Below are 18828 nucleotides of genomic sequence, written 5' to 3'. Positions count from 1 at the left end.
AGTGTTTCTGTAATGGGAGAGGAAAGCTTGCTGAGAGTTGGAAAATATTGTTTCCCAACACTGTGTCTCCCTCCTCGACCTTCTGTTCATCCAGTTAACCAAAAGATCAGTTATTTGCGTAGCTCTGCCTCTAAGTCATGCAGCTATTAAAAAAAATAATCATCCATTTATATTATCATAAAAAGTCTAGATTGGAAGAGACCTCTAGAGATCATCTGGTCCAACCTTGCATTAAATTATTCTTAGCCTAACTTCAGTCAGGACTTGTTTGGCAGTCACAGGGGCCAGTTCAAATTTATCAAGGGCTGCTAATAAAACAACAGCTTCAAGTCTGACCAGAAACTTGGGAAAAAATGAACTAAACCTTCTGGTACCTCAGAAGCTAATTTTACCTATTCTCAAGTGTAACAATACTTCATTAAAGATGGAAAGGGAAAAGTCAGTTGCATATGTAAGCGCAGTATCAAATGAATGTAGGATCATATAAATGCTCATATTTCACAGTCCTTAGTGAAGACTAGGTCTACAGGTAGTTTACCACCTTCTTGTGGCAGCCTGTTGTGGTTAGGGTCCACCAGAGCCCACAGGGGTTTGTTCCTCGAGCCAGCCTTCCTCTGCTTTGGTTCATGTTCATAGTTGCTTTGCGCAGCTGCTGTCATTTCAGCTCACAGCAAGAACGCAAGTGTTGTTGAAAACTACCATCACCCTATAGAATAGGGGAAACCCTTCCACAGCTTCCTCTCCTGCCCTTCAGCTCTCAGGAGCCACTGTGTGGTTCACAAGAGGGATTTTAGTAGAGAAGTCTTCTTTTCTTTAGGCAAGGGGCAAGACTTGCACCCCACGTTGGAAGCTATTTCTCCAGGAGGGGCTGCCCACACACACCAGTGTGGCTTGTTGCCCCAAACTTTGCCTCGCCGGTAAAATGACAGTCCTTTTGCCACTTCATGCCAGCCTTTACCCTAAGGGAAATACCTGCCTAGCACAACAGCACAGCCTGTGTAAAATAAACATGTTTTAGGCTGCTCCACTGTTCCCTTTCACTTTTCTCCCCTTTTCATCCCCAGATGCCAATAAAATAATCCTCTTTTTTGGATTTCCTCCCCTCTGCAACTGTTGGGTGCTCTTCCAGCTCTCAGCCCCAGGCTTAGGTTCAGTTACTTACTCAATGGGGAATAGTGTTTGTCAATTCTAATGCTTGGTGTTAAACTGTACAATTTAAAAGCAGTTATAACCTTAAGCACAATTATTTAATAGCAGCATTTAGCAGATTACAGGTTGAAAACACTATATAAACATCAGGCTGGATTTTCAGGCTATGCACTTGAAGGCAGGGCATGGAGATGGCATTGCCTTGCCATTATCTTTCCACCCATCGCCCATGTCGTTAATGGCAGCAAATAATAGCTAGAGGGGTTGCTATCATTTCCTCCATCTTGCAACAGTGTCATAGCCTGTTCCTCTGTCAGCAATTGCTGGAGGGAAGTGTTCTCTAGAAAAACCTCCACCTACTTTTGAGATGCCTTCTCACACACCTCCATGCTAAGGATACCAGGAAGGAGTGTGAGAAGTAAGCTGCATGCTCAAGACAGACTTAAAAACCTGTTCCTGGAATTTGGCTATGTCTGCAGAGGAGGCTGCTCTGCAGAACACACATCACTTGGGGATTTAATAGCCAGTGCAGAGGTCCATGATATTGCAACTTGCCTGCGCCTGCCCCCAAACAGCTTAGTTCACTGGCACGTTTGTGCTATATTGACTTCTCCATTCCCTTTCCTCAGAGAACAGAACATCTCCTGAAAAGCAAAGAGAGTTTGTGAACTGACTTTTGTTTTCAATAACTGATGAAATCTTTCCAGTATTTTTTTCAGAGGCTTTTTCACCTTTCAAACCAGGTTGGTGGGGGCTATTCTTGTTACTTAAAGTGCAAGGTTCCTGCACACTTTTCTTGTGGGAAGCTGAGGCAGAGCACGAGGCCTTATCTGCAGCCACCCTGCAGGCCTTTGACAGAAATGGATATAAAACCTCTGATCCTTAGTCTACTGCTCTTTTTGTTAGGCTGTTCTGTGTCTCACACTGTCGTATTTCCTATGATGAATGATACTCTACATTTTATGATCATTACTAGCCTATTGTTCAGGAATAGGCCATTGAGTAGCTCATTCTGTTGTATGTTTTCCATCATTGATCTTATATGGTGAAGACCTGCTGCTGTTGTGAAATGTTATAGTGATACAGGGGAACTGGCTGACTATGTACTCAGATTAATCTCCTGATTTTCGGCCACCTAATTGGTTGCCATGGCTTCTACTTTATCTTTTTGGGTCTATGCTGACTCTTTTCTGATCACTCCTATCTCCTTAACCTCTTTCACATATTGCTTGTGAAATTAAGGTCATCTAACAGTGGTCTTGTCTCTGCCATATTGTGCCATTTATTTGTGTCTGAAAGTACTTGTTTCCTTGTGACTAAATCCAACTGCTTCTTCTGCCTTTCTTCCCCTCAGCTAATATTGAATTTGCCAGAAATTTTCATGGTGGCCATCCCAATGGTAGGTCTAACAGACAAATTTCCATAGCAAAAATGTCTGGGGGTGGATCCCACAGACCTGCAGTGACAAGAACCTATGCCTATGAATTGCCAGGCACTTGATCTCAAGGTGAGCAAGTATTGCCTTTTCTATTATCTCCAGAAGGGTTTAAACCCAAAGCAGAGTATCCTAATGTTCAGACTGGCTTGGTAAAGTCTCTGCCCAGAAAAGTGCTTCCAGCAAACTGTCATGACAGAAGCACCAAACCCCCAGGAATTCTGCCATCTTTAGCTGAAGGCAAAATATGAGGGCAGCTGCTCCACCTCAGAGGGATGATGTACATCACAAGCAATCCCTTAACACAGGACTGCTGTACTTAACATTTTATCGTAGGCCTGTAAAGAAACTGTTAATCTATTTCAGCATTTGATACATTTTGTCCTCAGCTGCTGTAATCAGAAAATGTGCAAGTGGCTTATAACCATTTGTACTGTTGAGTGTTTGCTACAGCCACTGCTCTACACAGATTTGGTCCAACTAATCCTGAGAAGAGCGCTGTGGGACAGCACTGCTCACGTTTCTACGAGATAGGTAAAATTTCTAGCCCAAGCATGCAGAGGGAATATGTCAGAACAGATTAGACTGTGATCTTTCTGGGGTGTCAACCGTGCATGTGAGCTGCAGAATCCAGGAACAGGGGTTTTGAGCATCCTCCCATTACGTGGTCTGCTTTGCACCTGGTGGTTGCATAGACACCTTTGGAGACTGTGATGCTCTGTTGCTTTTACATAGAAGAGGAAAGAAAGACTAATTGTGTTCTCCTGTAGCCTGCACACTTGTACAAAGGCTAGAGGCAGTCTGACCCTAAATGTTGATGATTCAAGTTAAAATTGTCTCCAGATGACAAGAAGCATTCATTTTTTTTTACCCCTATCATCCCCAATACACAAATCTTTTTTCAAAACTAGATTATCTCCTAAAATCAAAAGCACTAATTAATTCTACCATTTTATCTGCAACAGGCGCTGTTAACATCTCATATCATGCTCCAATAAATTTGCCCACAGAGATTAACAATATTTGAGGGGAAAAAAAAAAAGAAGGTAAAAAAAAAAGAGGGAAAAAAGGCTTCTTCAATTGAAGATCAGATACTATACTTCTAATTAGCCCAGGTACAGCATGGCATTAACATGGCTATACTGCTTCTGGGAGCAAGTTAGTGTCTTTACGTGGTGTTCTGCTGCACCACCTCCTAGCTGCAGAGCTAGGTTGGATAGATCTAACACAGTGCTGCATGTGTGCTGTGGGGAAAATCCCACTGTAAAATGGAGCAGTTCTGCTCCTTATCAAAAGCCAAAGTAGAGAGAAGACTTTGCTTAAGGAGTGGCTACTGCTGAAGGTAGCTCAACTGTGGCAGGGCAATATAAGACCTTTCTTGCTCAAGTGCGTAACTGGGTGAGGACCTTGACCTGGGAATATGCAGACAAAAAAAGGGCTCTGTGAGGGAAGCGTGTGGGGTAACAATTTGATGGTAAAATCATCAGTAAGTGCATCAAATTCAGTCTGTTTACAGAGAACTAGGGGCTGGAGGTTTTTGAAAAGGATCTAATTTTTTTCCAAAGAGATGCCATCTCCCCACTGGAGAGACAGTAAGTGCAAAAAAGCGGGCATCTGCTAGAAACTCATGTTTGTGCTGCATGTGAAGGAAATAGGAGCTTGCAACACTGGCTATTTGTGTTGGACAAATGATTTGCATAAAGGATGGGACCAGAAATATGAATCAAAAACCCTACCCTTTTTTTTCCGAAGCGATGGCAAAGTTTATATCTAATAATTCAAGTTCTGTGTATGTGGTTCCATGCTTTCTGATTCCAACAGGGACTTGAAATGGAAATGCCAAACCCGGTATGCAGGGCATGATGGATCACCATGTATGCATAGGAATAAAAAGGGTTGTCATTGGAAGTAATTTTGCGTTGAATTACACAATGTGTAATCCAATTGAAATCAGCAGAACGGCACAAGGTGTAATGTAGTGTGCAAAACGTGATCCATTGCATGCAATTTCAGCAACAGGGATACTGTACCACTCATCTAAGTAATGTGCTAAAATTGAATTTGTGAAAGGTAGGGGGAGAAGAATTGTGAAGAATGAATGCATTTTATAATTGGGAAATACTCTTTCAGAACGTGACGGAATATATATTTTTAAGGCTAATTTATTGCACTTGGAAATTGTTTGCTTCGTAACAGTGCTGTCGGACCCCCGAAATTCAGCAAGTTCCCTCACTTGGCGTAGTGTGGGACCTGCCGAGCCTGCCAGCCTGTGAGCTCTCAGTATCCATTTTCCCCATTGACATATGTAACGTTATCTAATGATGTTCCTAAATGATCTCCGTCATCGTTAGTAAATCTTATTCTCCTGCCTTCTACTAACAGTGCATCCCCAGGAAAAGTAGCAGGTTTTGTACTGGAGTCCCTTGGCACACTGCCCTCCATTGCCTGCGGGGGGGGGAAAAAAAAGAAAAAGAAAAAATTCCCATACTGTACTTTTGCTTAAACAGCAGCAAATGTGGTTAAGTCTTCCAGGAGTGGAGTTGGGGGGAAGAAAAAAGCGGGTGCCAAGTGCAGTGCAGCGTTTTCCAAGTGTAGGGGAAGGCACAGCGTGGTCTGTGCTTCTCAGGCTCATGAACAGCCCCTTTGCCAGCGTCCTGTCAAAGCTGACAAGTGAGTTTATTCAAGGCTTGCAATATAAACATAAGATACAGTTATGTGGTTTACTCATTACCTACGGTCTCTGCTGAGGATAAGGAAAATGACATATGATACCTTTAAAACTTTTTTAAAATTGAGAAGTCACCCGTTGATGGTAGTATTTAACAAGCTGTGTTTTCAAGATATAATGTACTGTCCAGTCGCTTGCTGCTCTTCAGCTTGAGGTTGCTATTAACACCTGATTTTTTCACTGAATTCTGCCTAGTACTCATGAAAATTTGAAGCTCTGTGTAAAACACTCTACCCCACCATTTATTTGGTGATAATCTGGAATAACTCTGTTTTTCCCAGATATCTTATTTTAGATCTACTTTTAAATTGATATAGATAATATTTAACCATACTTATAATATAGATGATAGTGTTAGATGTAAATCTAGAATAGTAATAATATATGCTAAGTAAGGCATTCACCTTCTATATTTAACCTAGATAAGTCTATAAATTTAATTAAAGGCATTTGTAATGGCCATGAGCTGAGGAAAATGTAACAGATATCATGGTTCATTAATGACAACTGAAAATCCAAACTAAAAGTATAAGTTCTGGTTAACTCGTAATAATTCACTATTTTCTTTTCTTGTTGAAATGAGAACTGAGAGTTAATGTTTTGCGGTTTATGTATTAATTCATTATGTTCTTGAAAACATGCTTTATTTTTAACATCTTCATAACATTTAGATATGAGTAAATCTAGCAACACAAAATTTTGGAAAAACTCACAATGCTTTCTTGTGAAAGTTTCAAACTTTCCTAAACTATTTTCCAGTTTAAAATTATTGTTTAAATCAACTTAGAACCTATAAATACACTGGAAATCCAGTAAGTTTTTCACAGTCCATGAACTCACTGTTTATGCAATTTTGGTGGGTGATTTTTATTTACCTTCACTTTCTGCATTCCGTGAGGTGTTGGGCGTGTGGGAATGCTAGTCACAAGACCTGCCATGTCTTGAGGAAGGATGAGTAAGAGAAGCACTTGAAAATGCAGGAGATGGGACCCTTCTCTTCCTTTCCTCCTCATCCCAAGTCTTAGTTCTTGCTGGACATGTCAAGGTGGGCAGGTCTGACCCCAGGAAGATGCTTTGGCTGATGCAGTTGCATACTTTTCTTGTAAAGAAATTGGGAAATGTCCTAGCTAAGAACCTTACATTTTGGCTGCCCAAAGGGCCATATCTGCAAAGTAAAATTAAAAGTGTCCTTAGGGAGATAAGCTCAATTCTGTTGAAAGGAGACAGTATTTGCCATGAAGTTCACTAACAGGAATTGCTGCTGAAATCTGTAAAGACAGCTGTGTGGAAAGGAGGACTACTGTTTCAAAAGTACTTTGGGTCAAAATGCTTAGACTGGAATTTTGTCTTTCCAAGATGCCCGTATTATTGTATCTTATGCAAAAGGTTCTTATGAGTTGCCTTAGTAATGCCTAGCAATTTTCTACGAAGTCATTGGTAGAGACATGTGTTGACTACTCTACTGCCTAAAAAGGGGGACCTGTTACTTGATAAGGCAAGTTTGCTCAGACCATACTCTGCATCCTGTCTTATAATCAAAGCTGGCTCATGCCAAAATTTTTGGTTTCATCCCTAAGACCCACCATGACTCTGGAAACAAGCACCAGTAAACGCTTATTCAAGCTTTTAGTAATCAGTCACCTGGCTGTTAATAATTTCCTCATTTTTACATCGGTCAGGAGACAACAAATCCAACAGCGCTTTATCTATTTTTTCATTAAACTAAAAAGTTAGATCAATAGTAGAATATGAAGGACGATGAAAAAAAATTGCCCGTCATCCAAATTCCTTGCTGTACCCTTGGTGTGATATTGATACAGGCTCTACTCTTTGTCGAGTAGAAGACCTTGTAGAAATGCAGCTTAGTCATGCCATTTCTGTGGTATTCTCAGGACATAGACTGTATAATTGATTACAGACATCTTAGCTTAAAAGCCATCTTAGAGTTTCATCCAGTCCTACTAATACGTGTGCAGTCCCATGGGCTGCATCCAAGGATTATGCTAATTTTATTAGCAACTCCTCATGCTTTAATTAAACCGTATAAATTCCCACCTGGTCACTGTTGTGCCAACACCCTTCTTTCAATTTTTATTTGAATTTGTAGATAATTTGGGGTTTTACACTTCCATTCTGATTTCCTGAATTATCCATTGTTTTTTACACGTGAAATGACACAATTTTGAGGGGTGAACAGCATTTCAAATTGAGTTAATTGTTTGAGTGAACCTCTGGATCGAAGTAAAGACCTAGGTTTCCAAAGTTGGCCAGCTCTATATGGGAGCAGATATTCAAAGAAACTTGCTGTCTGAAAGCATCAAGCTATAAGCTGCTGTTCGAAATACCTGCAAGCAAGCTCTGTATTAACATTTACTTTACTGTGTTTATACCATGGAGCAGAGCGATGTGAATTCCTTAGTGGACTGTTAATTTACATGTTATACACTTTCAAATACTTCCAAAAGCAAATGCGAAATGATTAGTAATCCATTCACATGCTCACAAAATGTTATTAGCAAAATGCCTTGGGCAGTATGTTATGTTGACTAAAATTGATAATTTTGTGTTTTAAAACTAAAGCGACCTCCCCCAGCCCCCAACAAATCTTAGGACCTGCCCAGAGCCTAGACCTCCTGGGCACACCGGTTCTCAAGGTATGTTGAGCTGAGGTTGGTGGGAGATCAAAAAACCCCCAAGAGCAGTGATCTAAGGTTTGCAGTGATTTTGACTCTTTAGAAAGCCTCACTGCAAGCCTTCTGTGGAGTTCTGCAGTTTAAAATGGCTTATCTGTAAAATCAGCATAAGGAGGTGATTCTGGCATTTACCACTCATTTTACCTACCTGTGTTCTGGGGAAATCAAACCTGGTTCTTTTTAGTTCTGCATAACTTTCTGTCTCCAGCTGTGTGCGGTTCTGACAGAGCCAAATCCCTGGATGAAATATCTCCTATTCTCAAAAAAGGTTTAGAGTGGTTCTTTTTTAAAGAGAACCAAAGAGCAAGCTGTTTAATGGTATTTGTCAACATATCTCTTCTTTGAATAATGGTTTCCATGCCTCGCAGACTCAAATACAATATGACACTTCCTCCTAAATGCCAATTATTCTGTCCAGAAGAGTTGCCCAAAAGTCTACTCCTCAGAGTTTCACACCAGACCTACAGGATAAAGAATAGGGGGTATTAAAATTTAAAAAGAGCCGTTGTGAGATTAAGACTGTGCACTAGCAGTAGCTTATGCACTAGCTTGAGTATTGCTTCTATGGTTGTAACATGCTGTCCAGCAATTTACATTTACAGCTATGAAGTAATTGAATAAAGAGATGCATCATCATTTTCTCTTTTAGCACATGGGTGAATTATTTTACCAACATGTGAAGGGGTGTTCATATAACATCATGGTGCTTTGTGCTAGAGAAAAACAATTACAGTGAATAAGGTAGAATGGCTCTGTTATTGCAGTACATAAGACTTTGATTACATACTGCCAAGATTCATACCAGCCTAGTAGTTGTTGACAGATAAAGTAACAAAAATGAAACTCATTTATTTTTTCTTTATTGAGACCTCAAGGTAAAGCAAATTTTCAGTTCTTGTACTTACTACATTGAAGGAACAGAGACTGACAGTCAAAATGTGCCAGTTCAGAAATATAAATTAAACCTAGTTTCATATCAAAGTTTCATTTAGTCTCTGAAAAGGAGCTGCTGCTTGGATTATTTTTGATCCTAAAACAAATACACTGTAAACTACTATAGTGTATCTTGGATGAATTAACCCCCTCATACATTTAGCTCTTGTGTGTTTTCCAGGATATAGATCTGTGTCTATTCAAGCAATTTTAAAATTTGTTATGGACTTAATTATTTTTACTTTTTATCTGTTTCGTAATAATTTCCTGTATTTGCAAGTCCAATGAATGTAAGGATGTTTTTAAGAGTGTAGCACTTTTGCTGAAGAAAGGACACATTTTGAGGAAAAAGCCCTCCTTCTTCCCTTGTGTAATGAAAATTCTGGCTTTTACTGGGAGTTCCTCTAGGCAGCTAGATGCTGCATTATTCCTTGATAAGTCTAACAAATGACTTTTTTTGATAAACTTGATTAGTTTCTAAAGAGCAGATAAAACTAGCTGTTGAAATTGAAAGTGCTAAAATGAGTGGTTTTATACCATCAAAATCTTGAATTAGTTACCTAGCCCAACTGAATATAATTGCTGTTCAGATTAATGAGGCAGTATTCTAGTATCTCCTCTGTAATTAAACACTTCTCTGGTTGAATACAGTATTAAAGATGCACCAGACGTTGAAACCTCAGTGGTGAAATTTAAAACTGCTGAAATTGGAAGGGTCAGCTGTGAAACACAAATTCCTCTGCAGCATGGGTAATTCACACGTAAAATGTGTTTCAAGAATAATTTGGCTTATGTTAGGGATGCTGGATTTTTTTTTAATTTTTCTTATCTTTCCATCATCTAAATTTGAGAATTTTTCTCATTAGTTCTTGAGCAAAAGTAACATAAAGTGCACTTGTTTCCAGAATTACCTTTTCTGACCTTTCACAAGATGATAATTGCAGTACTAGTAGGCTTAGAGGACTTGTTAAAAAAATTAAGCTTATGAAGTAGCAAAAAATGCCCCTTTGCTTGCTGGTGTCGATTTCAAAATTAACATTTTGGTTCATGTGCTTCTAATAATCGCTGACCCTTACTTCATGTGCTTTCCACAGGAAATGAATACAGCAGAAATTACTTTGACCCGTTGATGGATGAGGAAATAAACCCAAGGCAGTGTGGGATGGAGGTCAGTGGAGAAGGTGAGGCAGAATTAAGTATGTAATTTTGGTGTCAGAATATTCTTTTCCATTCATGAAAATGAGGTGACAAAGATCACATATGCAGTTCTATTTAAATATTGAGGTTTACAATTTAAATTATAAGCCTTACCTGCTCTGAACATGATAGGCAGTATGCGTAGTCTTTGATCAAGGACAGTGAGTTAATGGATGGGTAAAAGTGAGGCTGTGCTGTATTCACTCTGCAACTGTAGCAAAATGAGAACATTGTCTACATCATGTTCTCTTTAATTAATGAAGTTGGTCCCAAACTGAGTGCCAAGCTGTAGCTTGATTGCAATCCTGCTCTCCAAATCCTTCTTAAAGAGCAGTTTTACTACTGAGCTTGAACCTGTGTTTGCCTAACAGAAGGAAACCCCAGAGTCCGTAAAAGTTCCCAGCATGCACGAAGGCTTTTTTGGTTTTCTTTTTGCCAGTTTAGGTGAGATGTTTAGCTTTACTCTCTGTGGGCAAAAGTGAGGAGCGGGAGGGTGTGACCCTGAAGAGCTGGGAGAACTGAAGTTATGCATAGGTATGAGAGAAATGAGCTGGGAGGCACTATCTTTTGCTGTAAGTGGAGGAAATTCTCCTTCACTGTCATGGCTTTTAGATAAAAAAAAAGGGTGGGAACGGGCCTGCCCGAATTTGCATGGAGTTAAGTAAGAACGTCATCATGGTAATGAAGTGCTTAGCTATGCACTGAATGCTTTGGCCCAGCTCCTGTTGTTAAAGCACTAATAACCTGATAGCACGCACGACCCAGTTCTCCTGTATGACCTTCTTAACCCTTTGCTTTTTTTAAACCTTATGCTTATTTGTACTGCAGTGTGTCTCTAGATGCACTGTTACAGTCAAATTAAAAAAAAAAAAATTGTCTACTATAAAGGGTCTCTATGTAGGTCACTTAAATTCATGAGAAACTTTTACCTTGAGTGGACATCGAGGTTTAAAATTTTGAGGCAAAAACTTGTGTGACTGAGAGAAGCAGCCTCTAGTGCACATCAGTAACTTGAATTTCTGCGTACTGGTGAAAAAAATCACGGTATATCAACAGTAAATTACATCTAACCCCTATAATTTCCCAATTCGTTTTATAGGATAGCAATGTAATACCTTGGAAGTCAACTTTTGGCTCTGAGTTTTGACGTGAAAGATTTTCTTTCTGTAGATACTGCTTTAGTTCATGTTGTGAATAGGCTTAATGAGTCATGATCTGCTTCATAATCAGCGAATGAAAAACAGATTAGATTTCTCTATCTGTGTGTGTGCCTAAAAACACGTATGGATAGAGTGATGACATAGGGGACATGTGGAAATACAGTTTTCCTTGTGAGAAAATGTTGTCTTGCCCACAAAATGTTCCCTTGCTTGTGTTGAGGAGGCTGAGTGATACACACTTAAACTTAATTGGATTTTGGTGAGTTTTCTTGTTTGTGGTTGGTTTTGGTTTTTTTTGTTTTTAAAAAAATCTGAAACAGATGAAAGGTCTGAGAGAGTCCACCCAGTTTCAGGGGTGGGAGTGGAGAGGTGGTTTTTAGGTACTTCCCATCAGGCTAGACCCGAGATCCACATGTGAACAGCTGTCTTTTGGTGTTCCTCCTTTTTCACCCCAGCAAAAATGTCACTCCATGGTTGGAGTCTGTTGGCAATGGTACCAGCATCAGGTTGGTTGTGTTGACATCTGCAGAGCAGTTATAACTCTGTTTGCCAACACCTCAGCCAAGAAAAAGCGTCGCACATTGGAGATATTAAAAAGCTGTCTAGACATATTCCTGGACAACTTGGCTCCAGATAGCCCTTGCTTGAGCAGAGGGGTTTGAAGAGATGACCTCCAGAGGTACCTTCCCACCTCAACTAGCGATAGTCACAAACCAGGCTTCTTGTCTTTTTTCCTTTTCCTTGCAGAAGTGTTAAATAAATGGAACTACATTTATATGTAGTGGATGGAGGTAAAAGAACAGACAGAACTGAAATCTGGTCCTGCACGGTCAGTCTTCTGACTGGAAATCATATTTGTTTACCTTTTCTTTCCACCTAGCAGCTGGTCACTAACAAGAGACAAAAGTAGAACAAGATGAAGAAATCAGTGCACACTTTCAAGTTATATTTTTCTTATGACTTAACCAAGTCAGTCATTGCCCAAAGAGAATAGCTGGTGAAAGCAAATCTTCAGCCACTAACTCTATTATACAAAGTTAAATATAATTTTAATGTATTCATCGTATGGGATTCTTTAATGGGTTATTCTGTGAAAATGAAGATATTAGCAATTATCGTTTCTATATTTGATAAATTAAATTTGTTCTGGAAATTTGTCTGAGTTGATAATGCCCTGAGAACAAACACCACCCCACTATGGATTTGCTTCCCCTCCTCCTCCCCAGCTCCCTGCCAAGGGAACATTTCAATGTTACCTGCTAAAAGAAATATGAAAGATTCTGTACTTGCAGTAGTGGTTTGCAGAAGCCTCCCCCTTTAAATGCTAAGTGTAACTGAAAAACTTGGCTCTAAAATGTCATCATAAAGATAATTTATTCTTTGAGATTTTATCAAACACTTAAAAAAACCACCCAGGGTCACTTGTAGCTGTACTTCAATTCACCTACTTTGTATGCATTTCTTTGGTCTTCTACCTGCCTGTCTTCACTGACAACTTACAGAAATCTGGGAGCCTGAATCTCAACCGGTCGTTTCTCCCTTGAATATAGACACCTGAAGTGATTTTTAGGTCTCATGTAAAAAGGTACATGTGTGTCTGTGTGACCCTTGCTCCTTTTAAAAATCTGCAGATATTGCTGGGAATTTGAATGACTGACCAACAACAGCATCAAAATTCATAGTGGTGCTGTAATGACTACTCATACTAGATAATGTGTTAGTATTATAGACAGCAAGGTAAAATTTCTAATAAAGATCCAAAATCATGTTAGAAAATAAATTAGGTACTTTATTATTTTTTTTAAAGTCAAACAGAAATCATCTGGCAATTTGAATATAAATAATAATTTCAACTGATCTATTAGCAGAATTAGTAAACCAGTTTCAGTCCATATCAAGATATAATATTGCTCACTGTTTAAAAGTATATGTGATATACTTTTAAACAGTGAGCAATATTATATCATCATATACTTTTAAACAGTGAGCAATATTATATCTTGATATCATAATATACTTTTAATTTTAAACTCTCTTTCATAAGTCAGAAGAAAATGATAGTCACCTCTGCCATGAAACTAGCACTATTGTACTGAGTTTGTGTGGCAAGCTTTTGGTAGTGGCCGGCGGGGGGGGAAGTTAAAGGGGTGACTTCTGTGAGAAGATGTCAGAAGCTTCCCCTGTGTCCAGTGAAGCCAATGCCAGCTGGCTCCAAGACCTGCTGTTGACCAACACCAAGTTCATCAGCAACAGTGGTAATGCCTCTGTGAGAATATAGTTAAGAGAAAAACTGCTCCACAACAGCAGCCAGAGGAGAGGAGTGAGAATATATGAGAGAATCAACTCTGCAGACACCAAGGTCAATGAAGAAGGAGGAGGAGGTGCTCCAGACACCAGAGCAAAGATTCCTCTGCAGCTTGTGGTGAAGACCATGATGAGACAGGTTGTCCTCCTGCAGCCCGTGGAGGACCCCATGCCAGAGCAGGTGAATGCCTGAAGGCGGCTGTAACCCTGTGGGATACCCGCACTGGAACAGGCTTCTGGCAGGACCTGTTGAGAGAGGAGCCCACACTGGAGCAGGTTTACTGGCAGGACTTGTGACCCCATGGGGGGCTCACGCTGGAGCTCTCTGCTCTTGGAGGACTGCACCCTGTAGAAAGGACCTGTAGAAAGGACCCTTGCTGGACCATTTCATGAAGACCTGCTGCTCATGGGAAGGACCCATGTTGGAGAAGTTTGTGGAGGACTGTCTCCCATGGGAGGGACCCCATGCTGGAGCAGAGAAAGAGTGTGAGGAAGAAGAGGCAAAGGCAATGTGTGGTGAACTGACCACAACGCCCATTCCCTGTGACCTTGTGCTGCTTTGGGGGAGGAGTTAGAGAAAATCACGTGTGAAGTTGAGCTGGGGAAGAAGGGAAGGGTGGGGAGAAGGTGATTTAAGATTTGAGTTTTATTTCTCATTACCCTACACTGACTTCTCACTGCCAGTAAATGAAATTAATTTCCCCAAGTCAAGTCCATTTTAGCTGTGATGGTAACTGGTCAGTGATCTTTCCCTGTCCTTATCTTGACTCACAAGACCTTCGTTATAGTCTCTTTCCCCCGTCCAGCTGAGGAGAGGGAGTGATAGAGAGGCTTGGTGGGCACCTGGTATCCAGCCAGGGGCAACTCACCACACCCATGAAAACAATTTTTAAGTGCCAAATAGTTTAACTTCTGTATTTTAATAGCTTTCTCTGCAGTTTAAAGTAGCATTTCCTGAAATACTGCTGGAAGATACAATAGATATTTCACTGTTTGTTTTATTTTTTTAAGATCCTGTGAAATTTGATGAGCAAATCCTGTATGATAAACTGATAAAGCTTCTAGATGAAGAAAACAAGATGCTGGACTTGGAAGGTAAATAACAAAATTATTTGCATAAAGAAAAATAAAACTCTTTGGAGTCTGGATGTGGGGAGGAGAGTGGGTAATCCATCCCCTTGAACTCAGAAACAAAAGGGACATTGGCTTTAATGAGAACCTCTAAGATCTTTTTCCCCAAATGTTTTTGTTTTGAGTCATGTTTATGTGGTTTTAAGTGTAACTTAAGTGGCGTGCTTTCTCTAGGCTGCTTCATTGCATGTTGAATTCCACCCATAGGAAAGAAGACTGGAAATGTCATTGCCTATACGCTCAAAGCTAAAAATCTAAATCCTTATTTAAGCTCATAGATGGGTGGGCCAATTGTCAGATCCACTGGTCACATCAGACAGTGTTTGAGGTTATCTATGTAAGGATTTACGCAAGCAGGGAGATAAGAAAATGATTTCTGTGCCCTTTTAAAAATACCAAATTGACGTTCCATCTACAGCAAAACAACAAAGTGCAGAAGAGATCTCTTTGCATCAGGCCAACAGCCTTTGGCTTCACTTATTTTTACACTTATTATTTAACACCCACTTGATTGATGAGACTGTTACCACCACAGCCTCTACACAAGGTGTATGTCTGCTGCTGTCCTCTGGTTCATCCTAGCAGAAATGACATATGAACAAGCTCCAGCTTAGGGCTGCCCTCATGTTTTGGGGTGTCTCACTCACCTCCCCTTTCTTTTCAGCCAAGGTCTTCTGTGCAAAAGTATTTTCTATTCTTTGTATCTGTATGAGATTTCCTGTTCTATTTCAATTATACACAGGACACCTACTCTGTCAGAAAGACAGAGCAGGCAGTTGCCTACAGCACTGGAGCTCCAGGAGCTGCAACATGTTTTATGACTATTTAGTTTGCGAACAACTTTGTTCTAGAAGAGGCAAACATTTGCTAGAAGAGGCTGCTGAGGTTGCTCACTGATTCAATTCCAGGGCAAGCAAATGCATTACATGTGTGTCTTGCGCTCCAGGAGCATGTCAGAGCCTCCTGTGTAGGCATGAAGGCAGCAAGTGGCAGAGACACCACAGCCCAGCCTGCTCTGTCTTGTGTCTTGAACAGTGCTTCTGTGCTTTTATTTCTTAAAAGTGACATAATGGGTTTCAGAGCTAGTCCTGTGGGTGAATGTTGTGCCTTGCCCTAGCTGAATATTTTATTTCTCTTGGCTTGGGTGAACCTCAGCAAGGTTTTCCTGAGGAAGCAAGGCTTGTGCAGTCTCCGCCTCTGTGTGCTTATCAGGCTGTATTTGTTTCTGCCTTTCTGTGTATCTCCCTCCCAGTTTTTGAACCTGTTGTTCATGTCCAAACCCTTTTTTTTTTTTTTTTTTTTTTTTTTTGAGAGCGAGCAAGTCTCACAGCTCTGACTTCCCCACCAGTTTTATGGAAGTGGGCAGCTGAGCAGAGCAGACAAGCATTATTAATGTCTCTACTGAGGGAAAAGCTAATACGGGAGTTTGACCCTTATTAGACTTCAGAAAATCCATAGAAAACTAGGATTCATTTGGTTCCACTCTTACAGAACTGCTTCTTTTCTTCATTTGACCACTGAGCTGAAAAATCACGTAGTCATACAGTCCTAATTAATAGATGATCCCCAAAGGAAAGGAAAGAACATGGCTCAGAGTTTATATAATTGCATATTTAAAGCATTTTGTCGCTGGGTAACCTGTTGGTCACTCTTGCGGTACATGTTAGTTTGTATTATAAAGCAGCTTAAAAGGCAACATTAGTAGTTTGTTTTTTAGAGAAAGATGTAGACTATATTTTTTACATAGGGACAGAATCTCTCAAACGATGCAAGATTGTGTTCCATGCACATCTAAAATGGTGCTAGGTGAATACCATAAAAAAATTATTTTCTGTTATATTATTCTTTGGCAGCAACTGAAAAATTGAGTTGCAGTGTTTTGCAGCATTTTTGTTTGATGCATGAGCCTTTGGTGATGTACTGTTTTAGCTACAATTTATACACAGAGTCTTCTAGAACCAGGCAGCCAAAATGCCTTTACCATGTGGAGTCTATAGCTGCTTTATACATTCAAACCCATGCCAAAGTGTAGTCTGCTGATGAACCTACCCTTTACATTCTCATCTCAGTATATAAACCACTGCTATCTGATGGACAAATGCAGGAGCAAATGAAGTTACAAACAGCCAACCTAGCACTGGAGAGATTGCTTTAATTACACCACAGCAACTGCAAATGCAGCCTGTGCTAAGGAGAAGAACTGATTTAAACAATGTGGAAACTGTGACTTAGAGTATTAAATATAGCCAAGACAATGAAAAGTTTGACACAGATGCTAACAACTTGGAGTTGCCAGTTTTTAATTAGTTTATCAATAAATTTCCTCGCAAGTTTTCAGCCATTTGGTCCCCTGTGTGCAAAGTAGTAACATTTTTAACACAGTGGCTACTTGTGTAGGGCAAGGAGGTGGAGGCTGTGTTTTGGTCAAGCATTGCTCCAAGGCAGCAGCTCAAGCCTCTAACCTGTGGGTCAGTTCAGACAAGGAGCAACCTGATGATGACCGAGTTTCAGAGGTCTCTCCAAAGCCAGCGTGGAAGGAGCAAACCAGACCATGAACAGCCCTGTTCTCTCCCTGTCTCCAGCTCAGGCAAACAAACAGTTTTTCCAAGCGTGTTTAAATGACCATGTGTATCTTTTCATAAAATATTTTTCAAATGTGAGTTGAAATTTATCTCTGTATTTTTTAGCAGTTATTTCCTTTAAAAAGGCTTTTGAAAATGTTCTCTCTCTTCTTTCACTCTTTTCACACAAAGCATATGTTAATGAGTCCAGTTTCTTCCACCAAAACTGAGTTCATTTGATGCGATTCCTCACAAAAATAATAAACACAAGAGAAAAAGGTTATTTTGGTGAATGACTTCATGGTAGTCTTTGTGAATGGAATCTTGTTATTCCTTTTTTTGATGTATAAGGACTATCTTTCTACACCCAGAGGATCCTGAGATAGCAATGTACAGTCTTCCTAGGATGTAAACTTGCTCTGCTCGTGTGAAAGCAGTAAAGCAGTTGATTTATACCAGCTGAGCATATGGCCTGTTGTGTACAACACAGCATCAAGGGGAACAAGTGATGCTGCATCTTCTGCTGTTGGCAATGTTTCCTTTTCCAGTGCTTCCTGGATTTTCTCTCTCCTAGCCAAACCCTTAATGTTACAATAAATTTAAATGTAAATATTGTTTTGTTTTTGCAGTTAATAGTTGTAGGTCAAATCACTTTTCATTAGGCTTGTAAGATGCTACGTGAAGAGATTGTGTACCCTAAGGTAATGGTTTGGGTTGTTTATATCTACTGTACACTTCCCCAACATGATTTTGAATTATATCCTGTTGTAATTAAAGAAAAAAAACCCTGCTTCCTGTGTGTTGGTGGCACCGAGGTGATTTAAGTACTCAGGAGGCTCAACAATTAAAGTCATTAAACAATGAGTAGTGAGCAAAACTGAAAATTTTAATAGCCTTAGTTTTATCTTTCCTTTCCTGGTCTTCATTAGAGAATGAGAGACTTCAAAGGGGAGTGAGGAAAAAAAATATCTTTTAGCTGCTTTCATGTCTTAGGGTGGACAAAGAGAAAAACAAATAACTAGATATGTCAGTTTCTTGCAGAGAAAGGCACAGGGAACTATAAAAACATGCACTTACACACAAAGATATGAGGCAAGAAAGACAAAGTCAGATGTGGACAACCTGATATCTGTCATTTCTTACTGACCCTAATGTGGAGAAATGAGCAAAAATAGTAATCTTTATTATTTGTGACCTAAACTAGTATTAGTACTGTAGCAGATACCAATGAAAAGACTTTTTTTACATAGCGTGATGAATTAAACTGAAAAATGGACACAGCTTCTCTTTAAGTTTGGCTTTATGAATGGGATTTATTTTTATTTGTATGCAGCATGTGCCCTTTGTTTCTACATATGTCACTGCAGTGAAATGAGGGGAATGATGTGGGTGAGAGCAGAACTGGACCTGATTAATTAGGCAGGAGCTGTGCACACACACCTGGGGGAGGAATGTGATCCTGTGGGGTGAGTGGGAGGATGAAATGCTCTCTGTGGCTCTGCCTAAAACTCCCTTTGAATTGCAGTTATTCCTCCTC

General features: G+C 39.9%; 1 protein-coding gene across 1 annotated transcript in view; it reads left to right on the top strand.

The window, feature by feature from the left end:
- The window catches only part of LOC106887321, a 67161-nt gene that overhangs the window by 8331 nt on the left and 40002 nt on the right, over positions 1 to 18828 (top strand). Inside the window, exons 4-5 of the mRNA XM_014940777.1 lie at positions 10033 to 10119; positions 14611 to 14694. Of these exons, the coding sequence (XP_014796263.1) occupies positions 10033 to 10119; positions 14611 to 14694 (171 nt within the window). The remainder of the gene's footprint in view (positions 1 to 10032; positions 10120 to 14610; positions 14695 to 18828) is intronic.

The sequence above is a fragment of the Calidris pugnax genome, unplaced genomic scaffold, assembly GCF_001431845.1.
Source record: "Calidris pugnax isolate Ruff unplaced genomic scaffold, ASM143184v1 scaffold8, whole genome shotgun sequence".
Classification (NCBI taxonomy): Eukaryota; Metazoa; Chordata; class Aves; order Charadriiformes; family Scolopacidae; genus Calidris; species Calidris pugnax.
Note: the sequence above shows the minus strand (reverse complement) of the source record. Positions and strands in the feature narration are given on the sequence as shown.